This window comes from Hemitrygon akajei, chromosome 2, assembly GCF_048418815.1.
Source record: "Hemitrygon akajei chromosome 2, sHemAka1.3, whole genome shotgun sequence".
Lineage (NCBI taxonomy): Eukaryota > Metazoa > Chordata > Chondrichthyes > Myliobatiformes > Dasyatidae > Hemitrygon > Hemitrygon akajei.
The window spans coordinates 178,882,234-178,894,561 of NC_133125.1; the positions used below are offsets into that span (position 1 = coordinate 178,882,234).

Below are 12,328 nucleotides of genomic sequence, written 5' to 3' on the forward strand. Positions count from 1 at the left end.
TAATATGCGTTTTTTCCAGAGGAGCTAGTGACTTAAGCTGCCATTCTCAATGATGACATCACCTGAACTCCTTATCTTATATCTCCCAACACTATATTCCATTTGCCACTTTTTTTGCCCATTCTTCCAATTTGTCAAAGTTCTGCTGCAATCACATTGCTTCTTCAGCACTACCTACCTCTCCAACTATCTTCATATCATCTGCAAACTTTGTCACAAAACCATCAATTCCATTATCTAAATGATTGAAAAAAATGTGAAAAGTAGCGGTCCCAATACCGACCCCCCCCCCCCAGGAACACCACTCATCACCGGCAGCCAACCAGAAAAGGCCCCTTTTTCCCACTCGCTGCCTCCTGCCTGCCAGCCGTTCTGCTATCCATTGCTGAATCTTTCCTGTAGCACCATAGGATTTTATTGTGTTAAACAGCCTCATTTGTGGTTGCTTATCAAATGCTTTCTGAAAATCCAAACAAATGACATCCACTGCATCTCCTTTGTCCACATTGCATGTTACTTCCTCGAAGAACTCTAACAAAATTGTCAGGGAAGATTTCCCTTCACAGAAACCATGCTGACTTCGACTTATTTTACCATTAGTCTCCAAATACCTTGAAACCTCATCCTTAATAATAGACTCCAACACGTCCCCAACCACTGAGGTTAGGCAAACTGGACTACAATATCCTTTCTTTTGCCTTCTTCCTCCCTTCTTAAGGGGAACTGGCCAAAATTGACTGGAAAGGGACACTAGCACGAAGGACAGCAGAGCAGCAATGGCTGGAGTTTCTGTGAAAAATGAGGGAAGTGCAAGGCAGATATATTCCAAATCAGAATGGACGAAGGACACTACCGTAGCTGACAAGTGAAATCAGAGCCAAATTAAAGGCAAAAGAGAGGGCATACAAGGAAGCCAAAGCTAGTGGGAAGATAGAGGATTGGGAAGCTCTTAAAAACTTGCAGAAGGAAACTAAGAAGTTCATTAGGAAGGAAAAGATGAATTATGAAAGGAAGATGGGGACTAATATCAATGAAGATACTAAAAGCTATTTTAAGTATATAGAAGGGTAAAGGGGAGTGGAGGGGAGATATAGGACCAATAGAAAATGACCCTGGAGGTATTGTAAGGAGAGACACTGAGATGGCAGAGGAACTGAATACATGTTTTGCATCGGGCTTCACAGTGGAAGACATCTGCAGTATACCAGACATTCAACAGTGTCAGGGAAGTGGAGTATGTGCAGTGAAAATTACAACTGAGAAGCTGCTCAGGAAGCTTAATGGTCTGAGGGTGGATAGAACTCCTGCACCTGATGGAATTGATAGATTCTGGCATCGTGCTGGATGACTAGAAAATTGCAAATGTTACTCTGCTATTTAAGAAGGGTGGCAGGCAGCAGAAAGGAAACTATAGACCTGTTACTCTGACTTCAGTGGTTGGGAAGTTGTTGGAATCGATTGTTAGGGATGAGATTACAGAGTATCCGTAGGCACATGACAAGATAGGCAAAAGCCAGCCTGGTTTTCTGAAAGGAAAATCCTGCCTGACAAACCTGCTGCAATTTTTTGAGGAAATTACAAGCAGGGTAGACAAAGCAGATGAAGTGGATGTCGTGTACTTGCATTTTCGGAAAGCCTTTGACAAGGTGCTGCACATGAGGCTGCTTAGCAAGATAAGAGCCGATGGAATTACAGGGAAGTTACTAGCATGGGTGGAGCATTGGCTGATCGGCAGAAGACAGAGACTGGGAATAAAGGGATCCTATTCTGACTGGCTGCCGGTTACCAGTGGAGTTCCACAGGGGTCGGTGTTGGGCCCGCTGCTTTTTACGATGGATTTGTGGTTAAATTTGCCGATGATACAAAGATAGGTGGAGGAGCGGGTACTGTGAGGAAACAGAGAGCCTGCAGAGAAACTTAGATAGTTTTGGAGAATGGGCAAATGAAATACGATGTTGGAAAGAGTATGATCATCAATTTTGGTGGAAGAAATAAACAGGCAGACTATTATTTAGATGGGGAGAGAATTCAAAATGCAGAGAAACAAAGAGACTTGGGAGTTCTTGTGCAGGATACCCTAAAGGTTAACCTCCAGGTTGAGTTGGTGTTGAAGAAAACAAATGCAATATTGGCATTGATTTCTAGAGGTAGAGAATATAAGAGCAGGGATTTGATGTTGAGGCTCTATAAGGCATTCGTGATTTGACACTTGGGAGTATCCTGTGCAGTTTTGGGCTCCTTATTTTAGAAAGGATATACTGACATTGGAGAGGGTTCAGAGAAGATTCACGAGAATGATCCCAGGAATGAAAGGGTTACCATATGAGAAACGTCTGGCAGCTCTTGAGCTGTATTCCCTGGAGTTCAGAAGAATGAAGGGGGATCTCTTAGAAACATTCCAAATGTTAAAAGGCTTGAACAGATTAGATATGGCAAAGTTATTTCCCATGGTAGGGGAGTCCAGGACAAAGGGCAGGACTTCAGGTTTGAAGGACATCCATTTATAAGAGAGATGCGGAGAAATTACTTGAGTCAGAGGGTGGTAAATCTATGGAATTTTGTGCCACGAGCAACTGTGGAGGCCAAGTCACTGGGTGTATTTAAGGCAGAGATGGATAGGTTCTTTATTAGTCAGGGCATCAAAGGGATGGGGAGAAGATGGGGAATGGGGATGACTGGACAAATTGTATCAGCACATAATTGAATGTTAGAGCAGACTCAAGGGGCCAAATGGCCTACTTCTGCTCCTATATCTTATGGTCTTAGAGAGTGGAGTGACATTTGAAATCTTCCGGTCCTCTGGGACCATGCCAGAATCAAGTGATTCTTGAAAGGTCATGACCAATGCATCCGTTATCTCTTCAGCAACCTCTCTCAGGGCTCTGGGATGTAGTCCATCTGTCCCAGGTGATTTATCCACCTTAAGACCTTTCACTTTGCCGCACACTTTTTCCTTTGTAATAGCAGTGACACTCACAGACCTCTGGCACACTGCTAGTGTCTTCCACAGTGAAGACAGATACAATGTCCCGATTAGGTTCATCTGCCATTTCTTTGTCTCCCATTACTACTTCATCGGCATCACTTTCCAGTGGACCAATATCAACACTCACCTCCCTTTTACTCTTTATATAACAGAAAAAGCTTTTGGTATCCTGCTTTATATTATTGGCTAGTCTGCCCTCATATTTCATCTTTTCCCTTCATATAGCTTTTCAGTTGCCTTTTGCTGGATTTTAAAAGCTTCCCAATCATCCATCTTCCCACTCACTCCGCTTTGATTCAAGTGTCTGATGGTTGAAGGTCAAAACTTGTTTCTGAATGAGTGGTGGGGTCCCTGATGATGGAGGCTGCTTTCCTGCAACAACTCTCCATGTAGATGTGCTCAATGGTGGGGAGGGCTTTACCCATGATGGACTGGGCCGTATCCACTACTCCTTGTAGGATTTTCTGTTGAAGGGCATTGGTGGTTCCAATGATGCAGCCAGTCAATATACTCTCCACCACACATCTACAGAAGTCTGTCAGATTTTCAGGTGTCACGCCGAATCTCCGCAAATTTCAAAGGAAGTAGAGGCACTGCTGCGCTTTCTTCATTTTGCTCTTCACTTGCTGCGCCCAGCACAAGTCCTCTGTAATGATACACCAAGGAATTTAAAGTTGCCGACCCTCTCCGACTCTGATCCCCTGATGGGAATGGCTCATGGACCTCTGGTTTCCTCCTGAAGTCAGTAATCAGGTCCTTGGTCTTGCTGACATTGAGGAAGAGGTTATTGCTGTGGCACCACTCAGACAGATATTCAGTCTCCCTCCTATATGTTGATTCATCACCACCTTTCATCCCAGAATTACCACCAGCTCCAAGAACTCTTGCTGTTTCCCCAGTGGGACAGAGCAGCCTCACACATGGAAAAGCTTTACTGACTTTTGTCATGAGGAACAGACATTGAAATCAATGAAACGGGCCCTGCCGTGGAAACCATCAGACACGGCACCTCAGGAGGAAGGGGAAAGTGTACATTTAATAGGCTGTGGAATTACCCCCTCCCTCACACTCCATTAGTGCATTTTGACCAACTGATGACCCATCTGCACAGGGAACATCGATACCCTGACATCTCAGCATTTTCAATAAGATTCTGGTCTTGTTATTTCAGAGAACATCCTCAGGTTTGTTGGCTTTTTGTCAGCCAGGCTCGAAATATTTCTCACAGATCACCAGGGGCTGAATGTTTATGTCAGAAGCAGGGTTTAAACAACAAGATTAATGTGATCATTGTGAGCATTGTATGGATTTCAAAAATATAAACAGAGACACCAATCTTAATTCTTTTTATATCCTCCATCTTCCTCCCTGGTCAGTTTCCCAAAATTCTAGTCCTTATCTCAGTACCTGGAATTACCAAACAGAATGGAAAAGTTTATTACAATACATTGCTGACTTCACAGTGCAGAGAATGGCTTTATCCCACATAAACACGCCAATAAAAATTTGGTGGGATGAAATTTGGCAGCTCTAGGAGCTTTCTGTATCTTTTAAAATTAATATTAAACTTGACTTCCCTGTTTTTAAAACTCTTATTGGTTTGTGACCAGAGTATGTCACAGAATCACTTTCCTTTCATAATCCTGCTCAGGCTCTCAGGTTTTCTGCCACCGGTCTCTTAAATTAAAAAAAAAATCTCCCTCAGAAGAAAATAGGCAGGTCAGCTTTTCTGAACTGCGCTCCTCAATTGTTGAATTCAATACTAAAACCATAGGGGATGCAGACTCAGTTGACACCTTTAAATGAGAGCTTAAAATCTATTTATTTAATCTTGCTTTTTAATGAGCATCGTTTTGTCTTTTATTTACAGTTATTTTTATTTTATTTTATTTTTCATATTTGTACTTTTATCCCATTGCAAACAACTTTGAACTACATCATCTGTTTGAAAAGTGCTCGATAAATAAATCTCATCTTTTATTTATTATCATTGCTATTGATGTTTCTTTCACCATCATGTCACACCCCTTTCCTCATTTCCCACACTAATCTAATGCATTTTGTACCTCCCTCCCCTCCCATCCCTTCTCTTGCTACTTTTTCCATTTCTCCACCTTTTCCATCCATCCACGCTTTCACTTCACAACCATTTCCTTCTGTTCTCTCCAACAGAAAACCCAAGCCTCAGGTTTGACAAACAGTTCTTCTTCTCTCATCCCACCAGTGCAGCAATGAGTGTTGGATCAAATCCCGAACGGGCTCCTCCTTGGGATGGCAGGTACTCACAGAGATGGTGTTTGAATGACGACTGCATTCAATATCTGCTACCTCAGTGTTTATTCTATCAGGTGAGTCATCCAACTTAACCTCGACTGGAAAATACAACCACAAAAACTGTGTTGAATTCTGTACCCAATCACATCCTGTATAAACACAGGGATGAAAGAAAAATGGTTCTCTATGAGGGAGGGAAGGATTAGATTTATCTTGGAATAGGTTAAAAAGTCAGCATAACATTGTGGGCCAAATGGCCTGAACTGTGTTGTACTGTTCTACGTTCTATGAAACATAAAACTACCTACCGACAAGGCGTAGTTGTATTATTCTCAGCTCTTGTCCATCCACAATGAAGGTGTAATCTCCTTGGTCATCATGTTCTGCTCCACTCACAGACAGAGCACCATTAGAAGTATTAAAGTGCAGACGAAACTCGAACTGCTCACTCTGTTCCACTAAGCTGTGACCTGGGACATGACGCAAAATGATCCTGCCGATGAAGGTCCAAATTATTTCACTCTTGCTGGGATCAACTTTGAGTTCAGGATCCAGTAAAACTGATGAGCCAAGGAGACCAACCTCTTCTTTAACTTTATCTGTTAATAAAAATAATTGTACTCATTTAAAATGTGGTGGCTGTGAAACACTTAAACAGGGAACTTTGTGAAACTACAGCAAATGAGAACATACTACTGAATAGATATTGAGCCACTCTTTACTGGGGTTACAGGAACTTGTCTTTCAGACAAGAATGTTGTGGAAATTCTTTCTGGCCCAGCCTCCCACCTCAAACCCCTCATCAACTTTGGCTGATTCAACACTCTCACATTATACCTGTTCAAGCCAGATCCCAGTGCTTCTGATCTACACTGGCTCCAAAACTGGCAATTCACTGGCTTCAGATTTCACTATTCTCCATCTCTCAGAAAGTTGAATTGCCTCACCTTCAGATTTCTCTGGGGTTCATTCATCCCCTTTTCAGAAACATCCCCCAGTTTCAACACCTTGGCAACACAGGGGACAGGCAGAACCTCAGCACGTAGAGGTACCTGGTGCCCATGTATTTAGGTTCCACACATAGCCTGATGCAGCCACACATGAAGCTGGTCATCAGGGTGAGAGACACATTGGGTAAATTGTTGCGCCCGTTATACAGGGATTTGTGCGTTGTGATCTGTGCCTCACCCACTCCATCTCGGACCCCCAGATGAACCTGAAAACAGCTCAGGTGATTCTCAAGCTGGAGGAGCGGGGCATGGGCAACACTTGCACCAAGTACAGCAGCCTGAGAGAACCTCACACTTGTAGACCAGGTTCTTCCCAGATATCGATAGGGAGCGTCCTCCCCACAGTCCCAATTTCAGTTTTATCCTCTCAGTCCAGTCCAGACAATTATTCAAAGTTCAAAATAAAAAGTAAATTTATTATCAAAGTACATATATGTTACCATATACAACAATAAGATTTATTCTCTTGTGGGCATTCACAGTAACTACAAGAACCACAAATGACCCTCCCATCCAATGTGCAAAAGACAACAAACTGTGCAAATACAAATAAAATAATAGTAGTAATAACTAAACAATAAATATCAAGAACATGAGATGAACAGTCTTTGAAAGCCAGTCCATTGGTTGTGGGAGCATTTCAGTGATGGGGCAAGTTGAGTGAAGTTATCCCCTTTGGTTCCAGAGCTTGACGATGGTTGAGGGGTAATAACTGTTCCTGAACCTGGTGGTGTGAGTCCTGAGGCTCCTGTAAATCTTCCTGATGACAGCAGTGAGAAGAGGGCACAACCTGGGTGGTGGGAGTCCCTGATGATGAATGCTACTTTGCTGCCACATTACTCTGTGTAGATGTGCTTAGTGGTTGGGAGGGCTTTCCTTGATGATGGACTGGACCATATCCGATACTTTTTGGAGGATTTACCAATCAACAGCATTGGTGTTTCTAGACCAGGCTGTGACACAACAAGTCAATACACCCTCCACCACACATCTATAGAGGTTTGTCAGAGTTTTAGATGTCATGCTGAATCTTTGCAAACTCCACACTTCCAGTCCCACGTAGCCGAGTACAACTCAGTCAGTGAACCATCACCATCCTTCTGAAGGGGTGCTGAAGGCATTGTGCAGCTTGTCTATTTTAACTGTTTCCATCAGGAATCTGGAGGTGCTGTCCAGCCTGTTGTCGGCACTACCGGCTGCATCGATGATGTCACCAACCAGAATGACCAGCTGTGATGTCACCGGCAGTGGTGGGAGCGGCTCGAGGATGGCCAGCCGCTCACTCCGCACAGGTGAGGTGTACGTGTTCATTAACCAGAGCAGAGTGTTTCAGTACATTATGTATGCCACAAGGAGCCACACCCCAACCACCTCTCTGACTTGGGTGATTGAGAAGTTGTCACCATGTAACAGAATTCCCGGCCAGAAGGATGACAATTGTTGCCCCCAACCACACAGACAGACCATGGGGCCACCATCACAACCAACTCTGGCAGTTGCAGAGTGTGTTAGCCCACACTCCTGTAAAAAACTCACATCAGCCTTGACCTTGGCCAGTTATCGTAAGGTGTTGACACATCACACTGTTCTCTTTACACTGATCACATTCAAAGATGTCAATTTTGCGTCTATGATTAGATATTGAGTTACATTTCTTGTCCAGGTCACTCAGCCTCAGCCAACACGGACATCCCTCTCTTTTGAGGCTGTGCCCTCTGGTCCTCGATTCGCCCACGAAAGCAAACATCCTCATCACATCCACTCCATCTTGGCCTTTCAACTTTCAAAAGGTTTCAATGAGATCGCCCTCATTCTTCTAAATTCCTCTGAGTTCAGTCCCAGAAACTTCAATCACTACGCGTATGATAACTCTTTCATTCCAGCAATCATCCCTCAAAACCTCCTCTGAACCCTCTCCAATGTCAGCACATCCTTTCTTAAATAAGGGGCCCAAAACTAATCACAATACTCCAACTGAGGCCTCACCAGTAATTTATACAGCATCAGCATTACATCCTTGTGTTTATGTTCCAGTCCTCTTGAAATGAATGTGAACATCCCATCCACTCCCATCTCCACCAATTCAACCTACAAATTAACCTTTCAGGAATCCTCGAGGTCTCCCAAATCCCTCTGCACTTCAGATTTTTCATTTTTTCCCCCGTTTAGAACATAATCTATGTTTTTAATCCTTCTACCAAAGTGCATGACCATACAATTCCTGACACTATATTCCATCTGACACCTCTCCAAATCTGTCAAAGTCCTTCCGCAGCCTCTCTGCTTCCTCAACACGACCGGCCCCTCCACCTTCAACTGACAGTTTAAGGCGACTGAAACTAATCATTGAATCAGAATCAGAATCAGGTTTAATATCACCAACAAAGGTCATGAAATTTGTTCTTTTACAGCAGCAGTACATTGTAACACATAATGATAAAAAACAATAAATTACAATAAGTGTATATTAAAAATAAATTAAATAAATAGTGCAAAAAGAGAGCAAAAAAAGTGAGGTATATTTCATGGGTTCATTGTCCATTGAGAAATGCAATGGCAGATGGGAAAAAACTGTTCCTGAAATGCTGAGTGTGTGTTCAGCCTCCTGTACCTCCTCCTTGATGGTAACATTGAGAAGAGGGTACATCTTAGATGACAGGGCTCCATAATGATTGATACCATCTTTTTGAAGCATCACCTTTTGAGGGTATTTTTGATACTAGATTAGTGCCCATGATGGAGCTGGCTGAGTTTCCAACGTTCTGCTGCTTTTTCTGATCCTGAGCAGTGGCCCCTCCATACCAAACACTGATGCAACCAGTTAGAATGCTCTCTACGTACATTTGTAGAAGCTTGCACATTTTTACATTTGTCTTTGATGACATGCCAAGACTCCATAAACTCATAATGAAACATAGCTGATGTTGTGCCTTCTTTGTAACTGCATCAATATGTTCAGCCCAGGACAGATCTTCAGTGGTGTTGACATCGAGGAACTGGAAACTGCTCACCCTTTCCATGGCTGATCCATTGATGAGGACTGGGGAGTATTCTCTATTGACTTTGCCTTCTTGAAGTCCACAATCAATTTCTTGGCCTTACTTACGTTGAGTTCAAGGTTATCGTTGTCACACCACTCAACCAGCTGATCTACCTCACTCTTGTACACCTCCTTGTCGCCAACAGTGGGCTAAGCATTCATCCTAGACGTGTTCCAGTGTTGATTGTCAGCAAGATGGAGATGTTATTTCTGATCCGCTCTGACTAGTGAGGAAGTCAAGAGGGGAGGTACAGAGGCCGAGGCATTGAAGCTTTTTGGACATTCTGATTCGGTCCCAGGGGAAGACAATACATTAATGTTCATGTTGATTGGTGGTCATTTAAATCCTCAGGGTGTGATCAGGGAAGTCGTTAAGTGGTCATTGTCTGCATTAGTACAATGTCAAAGTGTATCCCTGTCACAATGGGACAGATCTGTTTCGTCAGAATCAGAATCATTATCACCGGCATGCAATGTGAAATTTGTTAACTTAGCAGCAGCAGTTTAATGCAATACATAGTTAATACTCTGGACAGTTCTGTATTCAGAGAGCCATCCTTCAGCACGTTAACAAAAGAGATGCATTTTGGGTGTTTGGAGTTTGTGCTCTGAAGATTTCAAAAGGATTCTACCAGCTGGGATGTATGACTATTGTAAATATGTAATTCTACAAATATTCAAAATGTTAGAGGTTGGTAGGTAATTATACCGATTGAAATTGTGTTTATTCATTTATCACTTTATTTGTGTTTTAAAAATGTAAGACTGTGTGTGATGAGAGGAGAATCAGATTCTCTGCAGAAATTCTGCTGTTTTTATATCACCAGCTTCAATGTCTCTCCGATGACTCAGTTGATGAGTCACTGCAGAGGTTATCCTGCTTAGACTTTGATGGAAATAAAAATCACAGATCATAGTTCTGGCAGATTCTGTCATTAATAAATCACACACTACATCACAAATATCTGAAACTTCTTACCAATGACAAGCAACTCCATTATTTTCAACTCTTCCCCATCAACAGTGAAGGTGTAATCTCCTTGGTCACGGGCATTTAATCTGCTTATCGTCAGCGCACCACTCAAAGCGTTGAATTGTAAACGGTCCTTGAACTGTTCATTTGGTTCAAATGTGGCGACACCTGGGATGTGATCCAAAATAACATCATGGCTTTTGTTGCTGGCTTTGAAAGTCCAAAGGATTTCATTCTTGCTGGAATCAACGGTGATTTCAGGATCCAGTAAAACTGATGAACCAGGGACACCAACCACTTCTTCCCTTTCAGCTGGTTAGAATAAAAGGAAAATATAATCATTTAAACTGTAGAGCAGGTGGAAAGTGAGACAACTACAGCACAGGAGTAATATTACATGAACAGATGTTATTGGACATTTTACTGCCGCTTCAGGACCAAGCTGTGTAGGGCGACTTGATCTGTAGCCTTGGTCACCTGGACAATACTAATACTTACGTCAGGATGTTGTTTATTGGCCTCAGCTCAGGGTTTAATACAATCATTCCCACGGTTCTGATTGGAAACATTACAACCTTGCTTTTATATTCTAGTCCTCTCAAAATGAATGCTCACATCACATTTGCCTTCCTCACCACAGACTCAACTTGCAAATTAAACTTCAGGGAATCCTGCACAAGGTTTCTCAAATCCCTGTGTGTCTCTGAATTTTGTATTTTCTCTCCATTTAGAAAATCGTCAACACTTTCATTTCTTCCACAGAAGTGCATGACCATACACTTCCTGACCCCACATTCCATCTGTCATTTCTTTGCCCATTTTCCTAGCCTGTCTAAGTCCTTCTGTAGCCTCCCTATTTCCTCAAAACTATGTGCTCTCCACATCTACAGATGTGCCGGGCTGTCTGCACCACTCACTCTGGCGATTGAGGGAAGTACAGTTCCCATACTAGGCAGTGATGCAGCCAATTAGTATGCTCTGAATTGTGCCCCTGTATAAAGTCCTTAGGTTTTGGGATCCAGGATAACAAACTTTAACCATGGATTGAAGGAAAATGAGGAGGAATTTCTTCAGCCAGAGAGTGGTGAACCCAAGGAATTCTTTGCCCCAAGATGCAGAAAAAAACCCCAAAGATGGTAGTTTGCCTCCCAGGTGCCAGGGTCCGGGATGTTTCTGATCACATCCATGATATCCTGAAGTGGGATGGTGAACAGTCAGAGGTCGTGGTACATATTGGTACCAACGACATAGGTAGGAAAAGGGAGGAGGTCCTGAAAACAGACTACAGGGAGTTAAGAAAGAAGCTGAGAAGCAGGACCACAAGGGTAGTAATCTCAGGATTACTGCCTGTGCACGCGACAGTGAGTACAGGAATAGAATGAGGTGGAGGATAAATGCATGGCTGAGGGATTTGAATAGGTTACAGGGATTCAGATTTCTGGATCATTGGGACTTTTTTTGGGGCAGGTGTGACCTCTACGAAAAGGACGGGTTGCATTTGAATCCCGGGGAACCAATATCCTGGCAGGGAGGTCTGTTAAGGGTATTCGGGAGAGTTTAAACTAGAATTACTGGGGGGGTGGGAACTGAACTAAAGAGACAGAGGAAGCAGCAGTGGCTCAGAAATAGAGAAAGCTTGTAGGCAGTGTGAGAGGGAGGATAGGCAGGTGATAGAGAAGGGATGCACTCAGACTGATGGTTTGAGATGTGTCTGTTTTAATGCAAGGAGTACCATGAACAAAGTGGATGAGCTCAGAGCCTGGATCAGTACAGGTCCACAATCCCTTATCCAAAATCCTTGGGGCCAGTTGCATTCGGAATTCAGAATTTTTCGGATTTTAGAATTCCTCCTCATTGGTTCCGTGACTCCCGGTGGATACCAAAAAACATGTATGCTCAAGACCCTTATTTAACCTGTCTCAGTGCGGGTGGACTTTAGGACCCAGCGGAACTCCAGACCTACACAGATCATCCCGTATACTTTAAATCATCTCTAGATTACTTATATTACCTAATACAATGTAAATGTTATGTAAATAGTTGTT

General features: G+C 43.0%; 1 protein-coding gene across 1 annotated transcript in view; it reads right to left on the minus strand.

The window, feature by feature from the left end:
• Nucleotides 1-12,328, minus strand: part of LOC140721489 (uncharacterized) — a 126,233-nt gene that overhangs the window by 80,312 nt on the left and 33,593 nt on the right. The window contains exons 2-3 of the mRNA XM_073036310.1: nt 10,290-10,595; nt 5,569-5,859 (exon numbers count right to left, since the gene is read on the minus strand). Of these exons, the coding sequence (XP_072892411.1) occupies nt 5,569-5,859; nt 10,290-10,595 (597 nt within the window). The remainder of the gene's footprint in view (nt 1-5,568; nt 5,860-10,289; nt 10,596-12,328) is intronic.